The sequence below is a fragment of the Carcharhinus amblyrhynchos genome, chromosome 8 (genome assembly GCF_965287045.1).
Source record: "Carcharhinus amblyrhynchos chromosome 8, sCarAmb.v2.hapA, whole genome shotgun sequence".
NCBI lineage: Eukaryota > Metazoa > Chordata > Chondrichthyes > Carcharhiniformes > Carcharhinidae > Carcharhinus > Carcharhinus amblyrhynchos.
In genome coordinates this window covers 119,092,857-119,110,966 of record NC_137331.1, presented here as the reverse complement: position 1 = coordinate 119,110,966, position 18,110 = coordinate 119,092,857, and the positions used below count along the sequence as shown (strand labels likewise).

Sequence of the window (18,110 nt, the reverse complement as noted above, 5' to 3'; positions counted from 1 at the left end):
CACACATCCCTGCCACAGCAACCGCTGCAAGACATGCTGGATCATCGGCACGGATGCCATCATCTCACGTGAGAACACCATCCACCGTGTCTGTGTGGTTTCCCTCTGGGTGCTCCAGATCCTTCCCACAGTCCAAAGGTGTGCTGGTCAGGTGGATTGGCCATGTTAAATTGCCCCTTGGTGTCCAGGGGAATAGCTAGGATAAATGCATGGGGTTATGGGCCTGGCCCTGGGATTGTGGTTGGTGCAGACTTGATGGGCTGAATGGCCCCGTTCTGCACTGTAGGATTCTATGATTCTAGAAATTGAACTGGAGCAGGCACGTAAGTACCATGAGTACAAGAGCAGATCAGAGGCTGGGAATTCTGCAGACAGTAACTCGCCTTCCTAAAGCCTGTTCACCAGCTAAAAAGCTCAAGTCAGGAGTGTGATGGAGTACTGTACACTTGCCTGGATGAATGCATCTCCAGTATTGAAAAAAGCTGGACACTATCCAGGACCCCAGAGCAGCCCATTTGACTGGCACCTTATCCACGACTTTAAACATCCACTCCTGCCACTGCTGAAGCACAGTACAGAAGTGTGTACCACCTGCAGCAATTCAGCAAGGCTCCTCCATCAGTACCTTCCAAATCAGTGACCTCTATCATCTAGAAGAGCAAAGGCAGCAGATGCATAGGAAGACCACAACTTGCAAGTTCTTCACCAAGCCCACTATCCTGACTTGGAGCAATAATCACATTCCTTCACCATCGCTTAGTTGATATCCTGGATCTCCCTTCCTAACAGCATGAGCTGGTGCTCACTACCATCTCAAGGGCAAGTGGAATAGGTAAAAAAAAAAATGCTAACTTAACCGGCAATGCCCACATCCCATGAAAGGGTGAAAAAAAAATCAGATCCACTCAGGATATGCTACATGATAGCAGATAAAATGTTCTGAGGGCAGCACAGTGGCATAGTAGTTAGCACTGCTGCCTCATAGCACTAGGGACCTGGGTACGATTCCCAGCTTGGGTCACTGTCTGTGCGGAGTCTGCACGTTCTCCCCGTGTCTGAGTGGGTTTCCTCTGGGTGCTCCAGTTTCCTCCCACAGTCTGAAAGACATGCTGGTTAGATGCATCGGTTATGCTAAATCCTCCCTCAGTGTACCCGAACAGGCGCCGGAGTTGGCAATTAGGGGATTTTCACAGTAACTTCATAGCAGTGTTAATGTCAGCTGACTTGTGACACCAATAAATAAACTTAAAACTTTACTTAGAATGCACAATCAGGTAATAAATGTTGTCCAAGCAGTGTGTGACATAGGTGAAATAAGTGAAAGTTGACAAATTTCTGATTGGAGGTGGCTGGGAGGCCGGGTTGCTGTTTGACTTCACTGCTCCGTTTCACTGTTACTTCACAAGCAGAATGGCAAGTGATTTCAGGATTATGTCTTGGACAACCCTGCTCTATCTGTTTACCTTTTTTAAGTACTGAGGGCTGCTTATTTATAAGTCTTTTTATTCATTCATTCATTCTCGGGATGTGGTCATTGCTGGTGAGGCCAGCGTTTATAGCCCACCCCTATTTGTTCTTGCAATACTTGTAGTGAATTACCTTCTTGAACCTGCTACCAATGAACTTTAAAAGGGAGGTGGAAACTTACCTGCCTGGGAAAAAGATTACTTCAACTGAGATTATCAAACACCATACAGGGCACTGTGATTCATGTATCTGCAAGCAGAGAATGTTGTTTGTGGGACTGGAAGGCCAGTTAAAACAGTGAAGCTGACAAAATACATTATAACACTGGACATATTTTCATACCTTGGTGAAATGGGGAGTATATACCTAAAAACTATTGATTGAACTATTGTTGTCTCTATGTTACCAAGTGATACATTCAAAAACAAATTATGGATATCAGCACTAGATTCTGATTCATGTATTAAAAATAGTCTCATTTTCGTCTAGTTATCCACTAGAGGGAACTGTTAAAATCTGTGAAGTCAAGGAGTAAAATCTATTAAGTCAAGTAGTACAAGTCTTGTGTCCAACCTCTGCCTGTTGTTGTAAATATAACCTGTTTGAATTTATTTTAAAGCATTGGCCTTGAGTTAAAGGTAATGGCAATTATCAGGGAATCGTGCAACAGTTGCCATGTTCAAAATAGTGTATTTTCTTTGAAACTGAGAAAATTCCAAATCTCTAATTAAGCTGTATAAAAGTTGAGAGAAATTATGGGTCATTTTCTCTTGGGGACTATCTTCAGGATCCCTCAGTATGCCTTGAAAAGCTTTTAGATTGAGCACAGAACATTAGGATGACTGAACAAGAAAACAAGGAAGAGAATGGAACACGCTTCTACTCTGAAGAATCTTAATAGCTATGAAATTCCAATTCTTCCGACTGATTCTGCTGGTGTTTGACCTCAGTAAATCCAGCACGTTTACCTTGAGTGGCTACTGCTTGTGAAGATCGATACGCTGGGAGCTGTTGAGACATAATTCATGCTTCTTCAAATTACTATCAGAATGACGCACAATATTCACATTTTTAAAGCAATATTCAAATCGTGTTTTAATTGTAAACTTAGGCAAAAATATGTTTAAACGGGGGATTTATTTTTCTCCATTCTTTTGTTTTTTTAAATGTGGCTTCAAAATTCCACTGTGCTTAGTTATTGCAAACGGACAAGTGTTTGACTTTTATGTGATGTTCCCGAGTGTTTTCCAGACTGGGAATGCAACCAGAATAAATGAATGGATACCAAGATGGATGTAAAAGATTAGGTAGAATGGAATTACAGAGTGTGGCTAAAAGAGCTATTTATGAGAAAAGTATTTCACAGACATTTGAAAGAATGTGCATTTATTTTGAAGTATTTTTGGAGTGTGGTCACCATTATACTATAGAAAAAAAAAAGCAGCAGCCAATTTCCACACAGCAAGATCCCACCCTTCCACGTGGCCTCTTGTGACTGCTGTCCGCCAACTTGCACACACACTCAATGGCTGAAAAAATATTTTCCCACTACCTACTTAATTTTAACCATCCGAATTTGCTGAACATATAAGATGGAGTTTAGAGAACAAAGAAAATGTATTAGGCTTTGACTAATTGGTACAATATCAGTAACAAACTGCATATGTTACATCATTTTTCACAAGAGGATGTAAAGATGAGCCCAGCAGGCCAGTCAGTTTAACCTCAATGTTAGATTAGATGTTTAACCTGGTGTTGTGAGTTTAACCTCAGTGATGAAAACAACTTCTGGAAACACTAATTAGGGACAAAATTAATAGCCACATAAACAAATGCAGGTCAATTAAGGAATGCAAGCACAGAATTGTTAAGTAATTTAAAAAATGAAGAGCAAAGAAAATTACAGCGCAGGAACAGGCCCATCAGCTCTCCAAGCCTGCATCAACCATGCTGCCCATCTGAACAAAAACCTCTTCCCTTCCGGGGACCATATTCCTCTATTCCCATTCTATTCATGTATTTGTCAAGACGGCCCTTAAAAGTCACCATCGTATCTGCTTCCACTTCCTCCCCCTGGCAGCGAGCTCCGAGCACCCATATTATCTGTGTGAAAAAAAAATTGCTGGAGTTTTTTGAAGAGGTAACAGGAGAATGTTGATGAGGACGATATTGTTTATGTGTCTTGTGATGACGTAAATGCACCTTTACGGGAGTGTATGTAAAACTGCCACCTCAATGGGATGTAATGTAGTAATCCCATGAAAATCTCACGGGTTCATGGTTCTCATTAATATTTTAGAAGTAAGGTATTTTTCTAAGAAGATTGTTATTGTGAAGATAAGGTAATTAAAATGAGAGGCTGTAGTGGTTGTTAGAACATCTAAAAGGAAATTGCCAATCTCTAGTTCCCCTTGTTCTGAAGTCAGTTGAGAGTCAACCACATTGCTGTGGCTCTGGAGTCACATGTAGCCCAGACCAGGTAAGGACGACAGGTTTCCTTCCCTAAAAGACATTATTGAACCAGATGGGTTTTTTGAACAATCGTCAATGGTTTCACGGTCATTAATAGATTCTTAATTGAAGATTTTTTTTGTACAACTCAAATTCCACCATCTGCTGTGGTGTGATTTGAACCAGGGTCCCCAGAACATTAGTTGAGTTTCTGGATTAATAGTCTAGTGATAATACCACTAGGCCATCACCTGGCCATTGTTACCCATGTTTGTTTAATAGAGTCAGAATAAAAGACATAGACTCATAAAACAGAAGTGGGCTTACTTAGCTAGGGAACTTAAGTTTAGATGCTTATACTGCTTGCAGTCTAAAGAGATGTGTTGTTTTGGGAGTTAACATTAAATTAGTTTAAAAACATTTCATTGAACCCTGAAAGACTACATCATCACAAAAGTGGATGGAGCTTAAGAAGGTTTTCTAGTTCAATTTATCTGAGTATTCTGCAGCAGGGGGGAAGAAGCCAAACCAAAAGGGTGCAGTTGTTGGCACGCTCCAGGCCATAAAGGCTCAGAGAAACTCTGGAGCTGTTCAGTGGCAGTTTGAACTTAGAGATGTCCTGGAGATAGTTGGGGTTCGGAAAAGCCTTGGGAGTTATTTATAGGTCGGTGCAGCCAAGAGACTGCAAACCCAGGGGCAGTGTCAGCTGAGTGAAGTTAGCAGTCTGCAAAAGAGTTAGAGGGAATTAGGAGCAAGAGCACAGCTTTGCAAATCCCATGGAACGCAGTCATAGGAGAAGAGTTGAATCATTGAGTAGTTGTTGAGGCAGTCCAAGTCAGAGCAGTTTTTGAGGGGATTTAGAGACTGGATTTTCAAAAGTGAATAATTGAAATTCCTTGACAGAAGCCAGAGGGTGGTTGTAGAGAATTGTTTTTCAAACTGGAGACCTGTGACCAGCGGTGTGCCTCAGGAATCAGTGCTGGGGTCCACTGTTATTTGTCATTTATATTAATGATTTGGATGAGAATATAGAAGGTATGGTTCGTAAATTTGCAGATGACGCTAAGATTGGTGGCATAGTGGACAGTGAAGAAAGTTATCTCTAATTGCAACGGGATCTTGATCAATTGGGCCAGTGGGCTGACGAATGCCAGATGGAATTTAATTTAGACAAATGCGAAGTGATGAATTTTGGTAGATTGAACCAGGGCAGGACTTACTCAGTTAATGGTAGGGTGTTGGGGAGAGTTACATAATAAAGAGATCTAAGGGTACATGTTCATAGTTCCTTGAAAGTGGAGTCACAGGTGGACAGAGTGGTGAAGGAGGCATTGGGCATGCTTGGTTTCATCAGTCAGAGCATTGAATACGGGAGTTGGGACGTCTTGTTGAAGTTGTACAAGACATTAGTAAGGCCACACTTGGAATACTGCTTGCAATTCTGGTCACCCTATTATAGAAAGGATATTATTAAACTAGAAAGAATGCAGAAAAGATTTACTAGGATTCTACCAGGACTTGATGGATTGAGTTATAAAGACAGGCTGGATAGATTGGTACTTTTTTCTCTGGAATGTAGGAAGCTGAGAGGTGATCTTATAGAGGTCTATAAAATAATGAGGGGCACAGATCAGCTAGATAGTCAATATCTTTTCCCAAAGTAGAGGAGTCTAAAACTCAAGGGCATAGGTTTATGGTGAGAGGGGAGAGCCCAGAAAGGGCAATTTTTTCACACAGAGGGTGGTGAGTATCTGAAACAAGCTGCCAGAGGTAGTAGTTGAGGCAGGTACGATTTTGTCTTTTAAATAGCATTTAGATAGTTACGTGGGTACAATGGGTATAGAGAGATATGGGCAATTGGGATTAGCTTAGGGGTTTTAAAAAAAGGGAGCGGCATGGACAGGTTGGGCCAAAGAGCCTGTTTCCATGCTGTAAACTTCTATGACCCACAAAGGATACAGAGTATTAGTGAGATATTATGACACTCAATAGTCATTCACATCTAGGTGAGTTGCAGACAAATCCATGGGATCTGTCTTGGTCACATCTGCCTGCCCAAACATTTTGGCATCATTTTTGCGATCAAATGTACTCAAAAATGATCAGTTGAATTCAGAATGAGTTGTCATGCTTATCTGTCATTTCTGACATCAAATGCAATCAAAGCCAAAATGCGCTCACTGGCTCAAAGCTATCTGTTGCACTGAAAGCTATCAATTATGCTGAAAACAATCAATCCTCCTCAAAGTTATCAGGTGCACTCCAATGACTACCTGCATTAAAATACAATACCAATAATTATCTACATAAGATCTCAATTTATTCAGTATTTTCAATTAGTCCAAAAAATCCTTCCCGTATATGAACCTTCAGATCCCCATCAGTTTTAATTAATTTTATTCATTCATTAATTTTTATGTATACTAGTGACCTAAACATTTTGATGTACAGGGCACAGTTTCAAAATTTGCAGATAATATGAAATTTGGAAGCATTGTGAACTGCAAGGAAGATAGTATAGAACTTCAAGGAAAATAGTGTAGAACTTCAGAAGGACATAAGCAAGTTGGTTAGAATGGATGGACAAGTGGCAGATAAGGCTCAATAATGGGAAATGATTAAATTTGGTAAGTGCATGGAGGAAAATTTAAAGTAACAGGTACAATTCTCAAGAGGGTTCAAGAGCTGATGGCTCTGGATGTGTATGTGCATGAGTTGCTACAATTGTGTGTAAAGCATGCATGGCTTTATTAAGAGGAGCGTAGATTACAAGAACAAGAAGGTTGTGTTGAACTTGTGTAAGACGCAAGTTTGGCCTAAAGTATTGCATCCAGATCTGGGCACCAGAAGATGTGAAGGTATTGAAGAGAATGCAGAAAAGATTCCAAGAATGGTTCCAGAGATGAGGAACTTCAACTTTGATGATATGTTTACTTTGGCGAAAAGAAGGCTGAGAGGTGATGTTATAGTATTTAAAATCATGAGGGATCTGGACAGATGGAGAGAAACTGTTCTCACTTGTGAAAAGATCAAGAATGAGAAGGCACAGATGTAAAATAATTGGCAAAAGAAACGGAAGCATGAGGAAAAGTGTTTTCGTACAATGGATGGTTACAATATGGAATGCACTGTCGAAGAATGTGATGAAGAACTAAACAAAGAACAAATAAATGTACTGCACAGGAACAGGCCATTCAGCCCTCCAAGCTTGTGCCAATCATGATGCCCTAACTAAACTAAAACTCGGACTGTGTCCCTCTATTCCCTCCTTATTCATGTTCTCATCCAGATGCTTCTTAAATGTTGCTAATGTGCCTGCTTCCACCATCTCCTCTGGCAGCAAGTTCCAGACACCCATCACTCCTGCAGGAAAAATCTCTCCCGCACATCTCCCTTAAACTTCCCCCATCTCACCTATAACCTGTGCCCCCTTGGAATTGACAACATTACCTTGGGAAAAAGCCTGTGACTATAAGAACATAAGAAATAGGAGCAGGAGTAGGCCATCTGGCCCTTCGAGCCTGCCCCGCCATTCAATAAGATCATGGCTGATCTGTCGTGGCTCAGTTCCACTTTCCCGCCCTCTCCCCATAACCCTTAATCCCCTCTCTTATCAAAAACCCATCAACCCGCTTCTTAAAAATATTTAGCGAGGCAGCCTCCACCACTTCAACGGGCAGAGAATTCCAGAGATTCACCACCCTTTGAGTGAAGAAGTTCCTCCTCAACTCCGTTCTAAACCGCCCCCCCTTTATCTTGAGGCTGTGCCCCCTAGTCCTACTGTCTTTTTTGAGCGGGAAGAGTCTCTCCACCTCTATCCTATCCATCCCATTCATCATCTTATACGTCTCAATGAGATCTCCCCTCATTCTTCTAAACTCTAACGAGTACAAGCCTAGTTTATTCAGCCTCTCCTCATAACTCAACCCCCTCAACTCCGGTATCAGCCTAGTAAACCTCCTCTGCACTCCCTCCAAGGCCAAAATATCCTTGCGCAGGTGCGGCGCCCAAAACTGCACACAGTACTCCAGCTGCGGCCTCACCAATGCCCTATACAGCTGCAGCAAGACCTCCCTACTTTTATATTCAATGTCAATGCCTCTCCTAATTTTATAGACCTCTATCAGGTCTCCCGTTAGCCTCTGCCTTTCCAGTGAAAACAATCCTAGTTTATTCAACCCCTGTTCGTAGTCAACACCCTCAAGACCAGGCAACATCCTGGTGAACCTTCTTTGCGCTCTCTCCAAAGCTTCCACATTCTTCTGGTAGTGTGGCAACAAGAACTGTACGCAGTACTCTAAGTGCAGTCTAACCAAGGTTTTATATGGCTGCAACATGATTTGCCAACTCTTGTACTCAGTGCCCCGGCTGATGAAGGCAAGCATGCTATATGCTTTCTTAATCACCTTGCCTACCTGTGTTGTTACTTTTCGGGAACTGTGGACCTGCATACCCAGATTCCTTTGTATCTTAATGTTCTTAAGGGTCCTACCATTAACAGGCAACTGTTACCTGAAAAGGTAGAATGGGTGGAAGGTGGTGAATGATACCAGGTGAATTGCCTATTTGGAGAGCCTGTGCATAAACAATGGGCTGAATGTCTTCCTTTGTGCTGCAGTAATCTTGTGAAAAAATGCAACTGCAAGAAATTTGTTGGTTTGGTATTTTAATCAGAACAAAATCCACGAAAACTACTTAGGTTAAGGCCATTGTTAAAATAATAATGACACCAGTTACCACAAACCAAATACAGCTTTCCTTAGTTTAAAATTTATGCAGTGTTTAATGACCCATTCAGTTCATTAATGATGTATGCTTATTATCTGAATAATCAAAATCGAAGGAGAATGATTTGGATTTGGAATACCAAGGGACTTTGCATATCAAAGCTGCTATAATTCATGCGTTGAGAGCATGGATCCCGCTGTGTTAGTTAGTTCCCAGAATTACAATACATGATTAGGAGTTTATTTTGAGTGTGGAGGATTCCCCAACACATTAGCTATTCTTAGACCAAACCTAACTCTGTCCCTCCCATCTTTCCCCATTTGGAACCTGTCTGTCTAGCCTGGAAGTTGACATTTATAGGTGTAAGGAGACATTTCTTTAGTCCACTATTAAGGCTAAACTGTTGTAACAATCTTTTCTATCGTCAGCACAGTATAAATCTTACCATAAGAGGTGTATGCTTTTCCTCAATGTATGAATGGTAATGACATTGAAACCAGTAGTTATGTGGAAGGGATCCTGTATTCAAAGCACAATTACAGACTGTGAGTTCCACTTTCACAAATGGACCTTCTAATTTTTTGGCCTCAGTTCGTTTTTCCTTGATGCAGATAATGAAAAACCCAACAACCCAATTCATGACATTCTGATTAGGTGTTTTGATTTTTCTAAAGAAAATAATTTTTCCAAAGGACTAATTGATTGTTTCTTACAATAAGATAGTTCAGAGAGATTGTTTACATTTTCTGTACAATGTAATGGAAACATGGTCAAGTCGTTGCTTTCTTGTTGTAAGGCAAACCTTGGAAAATCAACCCTAGCTATTATATCAGTACTCGCTTCACTTTAACGTGTTTATGAACATCAATTCAGCCACTGTGTAAGAACTAAAAAAATTATTATCCGTCCTAATCCTTATTTAGACCCACCACTTACTGCCCATATGTGGTTTCTAGCCCTCTGTTCGCCTCCCGTGCATGTGTCTATCAAGATACGCCTTGAACGTTGCTAATGTGTCTGCTTCCACCATCTCCACTGACAGTGCGCTCTAGCAGCCACCACCCTCAGTGTATAAAACTTTTTCCTGCACATTTTCTTTTTCATCCAACCTCTCCTCATATCTAAAACCCTCCAGACCAGGCAACATTCTGGTAAAGTTTCTTTGCACACTCTCCAAAGCAGCCATGTTCTTCTGATAGTTTGGCAATCAGAACAGTGCACAATTCTCCAAATTTGGCCTAAGTAAAGTTTTATACAGCTGTAATATAGCTTGCCAATTTTTATACTCGATGCCCTGTCGAACAAGCATCCTTTTTGCCTTCTTGACTGCCTTATCCATCTGTGTTGCCACTTTCAGGGATCTGTGGACCTGTACGCCAAGATCCCTATGTATGTCAATGCTCCTTTACTGTATAAAGGTACTGTACGATATACTGTATCTTGTGAACATTTTCTGCACCCTCTTTAAAAACTTCACATCCTTTCTGCAGTGTGTGCCCAGAGTTGGGCATGATGCTCTTGTTGAAGCTGAGCCAGTGTTTCTAAAGGAGCACACCAGAATGATAGGGAGTGCAATAGCTTGATCTTGGTTTTGGACAAAGCTCGGCACAACATCGAGGGCCAGCACCCTGTATTGTGCTGTACTGTTCTATGTTTTATGTTCGGGGGATAGATAGAGTGGACGTGCAGAGACTATTTCCTTGGGTGGATGTATCTTTTGCTAGGGGGCATAACTATAAGGTTCATGGTGGGAGATATAGGAGGGATGTCCAAGGTAGATTCTTTACTCAGAGAGTGGTTGGAGTGTGGAATGCACTGCCTGCTGTGATAGTGGAGTTGGACACTTTAGGAACTTTTTCAAGCGGTTATTGGATAGGCACATGGAGCACTCCAGAATTATAGGGAATGGGACAGCTTGATCTTGGTGTGGACATAGCTTGGCACAACATCGAGGGCTGAAGGGCCTGTACTGTGCTGTACTGTCCTATGTTCTATGTCTATCATAACTACTTTGCTTTAGTACTTCATGCCTGTATTCACTAAAGCCCATGATTCCACTTTTTCAACCTGCCCTGCTATCTTCAATGATTTGTACAAATATAAGAACATAAAAACATAAGAAATAGGAGCAGGAGTAGGCCATCTAGCCCTTCGAGCCTGCCCCGCCATTCAATAAGATCATAGCTGATCTGTCGTGGCTCAGTTCCACTTTCCCGCCCTCTCCCCATAACCCTTAATCCCCTCTCTTATCAAGAACCCATCAACCCGCTTCTTAAAAATATTTAGCGAGGCAGCCTCCACCACTTCAACGGGCAGAGAATTCCAAAGATTCACCACCCTTTGAGTGAAGAAGTTCCTCCTCAACTCCGTTCTAAACCGCCTCCCCTTTATCTTGAGGCTGTGCCCCCTAGTCCTACTGTCTTTTTTGAGCGGGAAGAGTCTCTCCACCTCTATCCTATCCATCCCATTCATCATCTTATACGTCTCAATGAGATCTCCCCTCATTCTTCTAAACTCTAACGAGTACAAGCCTAGTTTATTCAGCCTCTCCTCATAACTCAACCCCCTCAACTCCGGTATCAGCCTAGTAAACCTCCTCTGCACTCCCTCCAAGGCCAAAATATCCTTGCGCAGGTGCGGCGCCCAAAACTGCACACAGTACTCCAGCTGCGGCCTCACCAATGCCCTATACAGCTGCAGCAAGACCTCCCTACTTTTATATTCAATCCCCCTCGCTATGAAGGCCAGCATCCCATTCGCCTTCCTGACCACCTGCTGCACCTGCAAGCTAACCTGAGGGCTGCTTGTTTTTCCACCTGTTTCAGCATTGTGCATTTTATTTTATATTACCTCCCCACATTCCTCTAACCAAAATGTATCGGCTCACGCTTCTCTGCATTGAATTTCATCTACCATGTATTTTTCCCCTCCACCGGCCTGCCTATGCCGTCTGGAAGTCTATCACTATCTTGAATCATTCACAATGCTTGCAAGTTTTGTGTCAGCTGTGAATTTTTAAGTTGTGCCCCTGACAAACCCCACTGTGTACCTCCCTCCAGCCAGAAAGACAATGGTTTACCATTGTTTACCATGGTCTGTCTCTTCTCACCCAACCAACTTCGTATCCAAGCTGTGACTTTCCCTTTTATTCCATGGACGAAACAGCTAAAAAAGCAGGTTACTGTTCACTAAAGCATTAACTTTTATTGGGACTCCACTGTGTGCAAATTGGCTGCTGTGCTTCCTACATTACAGCGGCCAGTATTCAAAAATACTTTATTGGCTATGAAGTGCTTTGGGATGTCCTGAGGGTGTGAAAGATTCCATAGAAATGCTGCTCTTTTTCTGTTTTTGCCATCAGATTTTATGCAAACTGAATCTGCCAAGTGTATTCTTTTTCCTCTCCTGATGCGTCAGTTAAATGCATTCTGATTTAATGCACTGTTATTTCTTCTCAGGTTGCAACTATGGGTAGCTGTATGTCTTGGGAACTTGTTATTTCACTCTGCAGCTGATGGATAAATTATTGCATTTAAATGTTTTCCGCAGGGCGATTCAGTCCAAATGGTGGATGAAAACCCTTTTTCTGACTCTTCCACCCTGGAACAGAAAACAAACAATATTGGTGGAACCACCGGATGTATCAGTTTATGGATGCAATGGATGTTGCCAAAAGTCACTGTTAAGTTGTTTGCTCAGGAACCTGGCAGTAAAGGCACGGGTAAGAAATGTATTTATCTGCATCTCTGAACTAGTGAGTGAGACTGCTCACCGCCCCCACTCCACAACCCTCCCTCCCATACTTCCTCTCCTCCTTCACCCATTATAAATGCCCATATGTGTTCAATTTTCTCTCAGACATTTAGGTACTTAGATTCTGAACCTGCAATCTATATCCTAAATGAGATTTCTAGATACAGGTGACAGCAAATCAGTACTTTGGGATTCAGTTTAGCTCAGTTGACTGGATAGCTGGTTCATGACATAGAGCGACACCAACAGCATAGGTTCAAATCCGGTATCGACTGAGGTTATTCATCAAGGCCACTTTCTCAACCTTGCCCCTCACCTGAAGTGCAGTGATCCCCACGTTAAATCATCATGAGTGAGCTCTCCCCCCTCAAAGATCATCTGGTACAATGGCAACTTTACCTTTTACCTTTGCCCTACACTTTGGGTGGTTTTCATTCTCATGGAGCGGCATGGTGGCACAATGTATAGCACTGTTGCCTCACAGCGCCAGGGACCTGGGTTCAATTCCAGCCTCGGATCACTGACTATGTGGAGTTTGCACATTCTCCCTGCGCCTACATGGATTTTCTCCAGGTGCTCCGGTTTCCTCCCAGTGTCCAAAGATGTGTGGGTTAGGCTGATTAGCCATGCTAAATTGCGCCTTAGTGTTAGGGGGTTAGTAGTGTAAATAAATGGGGTTAGGGTCTGGGTGGGATTGTGAACGGTGCAGACTCGATGGGCCAAACATCCTGCTGATGTCAAATGACTCCTACAAGTGCCTATGGTAATTGGGCATGATATTTTTTTCCTGGATTCTCTACATGGCAACATCTCTATCTTTCAGAAGGTGCTGCACAGTTTAGATCAAGTGCCCCTACACAGAGATAGAGTAGTAAAATAAAGACTAAGGCAGCTATCAAACACCTTGAGGTTTTTTTGTGGTCTTTGGCAGTATGGCGGATCTCTGTCATTCTCTGGAGATTAGATTTTAAATTGGGACAGGGAGCAGAAATTTGTTGAGTGTAGCTGGGTCCTAGTAATTGTGGCATTTGCCAAAGACGTCGGACACATACTGATTTGGATTAAAGTTACAAAGATGTAAAATGGATGGACAGGGAAAGACCAGCTGACCCACCACGTATGGATGAGTAGAGCATCACGACTTAGTGTTTCCTTCCTTCCGCCCTCCCTCCTCCTCCGTCTTGCCTGCTTACTCCAACCGTGTAATCCCCGGGGAAAGACAAATGATAGAGAAACAAGTTGGGACCCTTAAAGGAAAGAATCCTTGGGAAGATGCCTCTCAGATCTCCTCAGATGATTATCACTAGTCCAGGAGTATAAGGTTCCAAGCTACTCTATCTGTTTGCTGCTCTGGCTGTTACATTTTTCAGGAGTAAGCGATAATAAACTTTCTAAACTTTGCAGCTGAGCGGATATTGTGGAGTGTTCATTTGTTCGTCAGTGTCACCTCCCCAGAAAGTTGACTGCCGTGGATCTCCACCTCTGTGATGCCCTTACACATTCTGCTTAAGTCAACTGCATTAAGTTCATTATGCTTGTTATCCATTTCTCTGTAACCAAAGACCAACTTGGTAGAGTAGAGTCATCACTCCCTAAAAATGTTCCATAGCAATAGACATGCAGTTTACTTAGTTTTGGAACCTTACATCATGTTAAATTAGTTCTTTGATTCTTCAGACCCATGGTAAACACCTATTGTTTAATATTTCTTCTAATGAGTTTCTGAAATATTGGTAGCACTACCTTTTTTTTTGACTAATGATGTTGTCCAATGATGCTTTCAGAGATCTGTGTTGTTGGTGAACTCGAAGACCTGAGTGCTTCAGTAGACATCCAAGATGTTTACACTAAGGTGAAATGCAAAGTAGGCAGCTTCAATATTGATCACTACAAGTACAGGTAAAATAATAATGATTTGTCAGCTGTATACTGTCACATTATGGGTTCAGTAAAATAAAGATGGCCATGTATGCTGCTATCTGCTGTATCGATTAAAAAATTCATTGCTATGAAGATAACAGCGTTTGTCCGCACAATTGTTTGGTAGAACTAAGACGATAAGATATTGGAGCAAAATGAAGACATTCAGCCCATCGAGTCTGCTCCGCCATTCAATCATGGCTGATATCATTCTCATCCCCATTCTCCTGCCTTCACCCTGTAACCCCTGATCCCCTTATTGATCAAGAACCTACCTAGTCTTAAAGACACTTAATGAGCTTGCCTCCACCGCTGTCTGTGGCAGTGAGTTCCACAGATTCATCACCCTCTGCCTGAAGAAATTCCTTCTCATCTCAGTTTTAAAAGGGTATCCCTTCACTCTGAGGTTGAGCCCTCAAGTTCTAGCCTGTTCCATAAGTGGAAACATCCTCGCCACGTCCACTCTATCTGGGCCTCTCAGTATTCAATAAGTTTCAATTAGATACCTGCCCCGCCCCCATCCTTCTAAACTCCATTGAGTATAGACCCAGACTCCTCAACTGCTCCTCATATAACAAACCCTTTATTCCTGGGATCATTCTTGTGAAGTGCTGTGGACCCGCTCCAAGGCAGCTCATCCTTCCTTAAGTATGGGACCCAAAACTGCTCAGAATATTCCAAATGGGGTCTGATCAGAGCCTTATAAAGCCTCAGCAGCACATCCCTGCTCTTGTATTCTAGCCCTCTAGAAAAAAATGCTAATGCTGAAGTTGCCTTCTTGTGGGCAGCTGTGTGGCAATGAACTGAGAACTTAGCTTCATAGCTCAAAAGACTGGTACCCATGTCAACCCAAAGGTTTCTGAGAATCATTTTGCTATTTACTATTGCCCATGCATCAATGCAACTGTGCTGTCCACCACCAGCTCATAGTCCGCACTACTTATCGAAGCAATGGCCCCAGATGAATTTTGGAACGTGGTATCTCTTTGGTTATTACTTTTGTAGATCTACCAAACGTACTATGTGTAGTTTGAGTTATTGCCGGAGTCATCAGAATACTGAAGAGAATGAATTTTCCTTGGAAAGTATGCGTTTTGTTTTTGTTTTGTTAGTCTCCACGCACTTTCAAGATTTAGATGAACCCTAATGTCAAATAATAATTATGGCCAAGATACCAACGGTATATTTTTCATTAAAGCGAATTGCAGCTGATGAACAAGCAGATTAATCAACATTCCTAGAGAGACAGAGTTGACATTACGGGTCTGACCATTCAAGGGAATCCACACGCATTTTTCATGCTGTTGCCAAAATTCTTGAATACCCTCAATTTATTTCAAATGTTCGTTGGTGGCACAGTGGTCAGCACTGCTGCCTCACAGCACCAGGGACCCGGGTTCTATTCCTGGCTTGGGTCACTGTCTGCAGAGTCAGCACATTCTCCCAGTGTCTGCGTGGGTTTCCTCCGGGTGCTGTGGTTTCCATCCACAGCTGGAAAGGCGTGCTGGATAGGTGCATTGGCCATGCTCAATTCTCCCTCAGTGTACCCGAACAGGCGCTGGAGTGCGGCGACTAGGGGATTTTCACAGTAACTTCATTGTGCGTCAATGTAAGCCTACTTGTGACAATAATAAATAAACTTTAAACTTTCATTCCACAATTCAATACTTGTGACAATAATAAATAAACTTTAAACTTTCATTCCACAATTCATTACTGTGTCAATGTAAGCCTACTTGTGACAATAATAAATACACTTTAATCTTTCATTGCACAATTCACATGAGGGTGAGTGGCTGGATATGTTTGCCAGAATATAGAGTACAAAAAAAGAGTACTTGCCAAGCAGCTTGTCCTCTTTGCCCTAAATCTTGTTCCCGTGAATTATTCAGTGCTGTTTTGTGACACTCAGATTAACCAAGTGAGGATAGTGTGATGCTGCCCCTAGTGTTGCCAGTTAACTTACAGTTTGGCATTGTTGCAGAACTTCCTAAATTACTTGTAGTGAAAACGCTGTGCGTTTTGTCAGACCCCAGTATCTCCTCAACTCCGAGCATTCCTGCAGATTTTAACATCAAAATCTCAAAAACATTTAGCATGGATTTATTCATCGAGTTTTGATTTCATAGATTTGACAGATATCCCTTGATTTATTCATGGATTTCTGATGGCTCTGGTTATGACTGCTGCTTTCAAACCAGCTCCTCAAAAGCATGAAGATTACGAAATAATATTTACTGCATCATTCCATAAAATCCTACCTCAGGAGACCACAGCTTCACTCGCCTCACCCTCTTTTGCTTCCCATCCTGATTACACGAGAAAGTCCAGCACCCCAAGAAACTTTACCAAGTAACTCACATTCTGTATGTGTCCATGGTGCACCTCAAGCGGACTTAGGGATGGGCAATAAAATCTGACCTAATCAGCATCCCAAGCAAGAATATTTAAAGAAATAAACATATTTTGGTAGAAATAAAATTATTAGATAGTGTGGGTGTCACGGTGGCACAGTGGTTAACACTGCTGCCTCACAGCACCTGGGTTCAGTTCTGGCCTTGGGTCACTGCCTGTGCGGAGTTTGCATGTTCTCCCCGTGTCTGCGTGGGTTCCCTCCGCATGCTCTGGTTTCTTCTCTCACTCCAAAAATGTGTAGGTTAGGTTGATTGGCCATGCTAAATTGCTCCTTAGTGTCAGGGGGATTAGCAGGGCAAATATGTGTGGTATTGGTGCAGACTCGATGGGCCAAATGGCCTCCTTTGGCATTGTAAGGATTCTGTGATTCTATGATTTTTCTTAAATTGAAAAGGCAGCAATGCAATGTTTTGATTTTTGGTCCGTGCACTAATAAAATTCACAGAATCATGTTGGATTCTTGTACTAAATTTACATCAGAGCAGGAGGAGGCCTGTTTTACCATTCAGTCAGGTTGTGGCTGATCTGTGACTTAACTCCAGATACCTGCCTTTGTCCCATATCTCTTAATACCTTTGGTTAATAAAAATCTATTAATCTCAGTTTTAACATTAATAATTTATTTCACACCGATTGCCATTTGTGGCAGGGATTTCCGATCTTCCACCATCTGTTGTTTAAAGAAGTGTTCCCTGATTGAACTCCTGAAGGGTCTGATTCTAATTTTTTGACAATGCTTCCTGGTCCCATTAGTGAGAGACAGTGGCGTAGTGACAATATCACTGGATGAGTCATCCAGAGAACCAGGCTAATGTTCCAGGGACAAGAGTTCAAATTCCACCATGGGATTTGGTGGAATTTGAATTGTTAATGAAATTGAGAGATGAACTCCAGTAATGGTGACTGTGAAATTAGGGTTGGTTATTGTAAAAACTCATCCAGTTCACTGATGTCCTTTAAGAGAGGTAATTGCCATCCTTACCTTACATGTGATTCCAGATCCACATTAATGAGGTTGGGTTTTAACTGCAACCTGAAATGGTCAAACGAGCCACTCAGTTCATGGCCAATTAGGGTTGGGCAACAAATGCTGACCCTAGCAGTGACACCCACATCCCATGAAAGGTTGTGGACTCCCCAGCCAGCCTAAATAGTTTCTCATAATCTCCCCAATCTTTTCCCCTGAGTACCTTTGTAGCCTAGATCAAATTACTCCTTAACCTTTGAATTCCATAGAATACAAGTCAGCTCTCTTTGAGCGTTAACCTTTGGGGACCAGGTATTTTTATACTAAACCTATGCTGCACTCAGGGTTGATATAGACTCCCTAGACAGCAATGCCCAGAACTGTTGTTATTAATTTAAAAGAATACAGT

At 42.1% G+C, this 18,110-nt stretch overlaps 1 protein-coding gene across 9 annotated transcripts in view; it reads left to right on the top strand.

The window, feature by feature from the left end:
- Positions 1-18,110, top strand: part of vps13b (vacuolar protein sorting 13 homolog B) — a 942,410-nt gene that overhangs the window by 623,533 nt on the left and 300,767 nt on the right. For all 9 annotated transcript variants that reach the window (XM_080194714.1, XM_080194711.1, XM_080194717.1 and 6 more), the window contains exons 26-27: positions 12,196-12,367; positions 14,184-14,298. In XM_080194714.1, the coding sequence (XP_080050840.1) occupies positions 12,196-12,367; positions 14,184-14,298 (287 nt within the window). The remainder of the gene's footprint in view (positions 1-12,195; positions 12,368-14,183; positions 14,299-18,110) is intronic.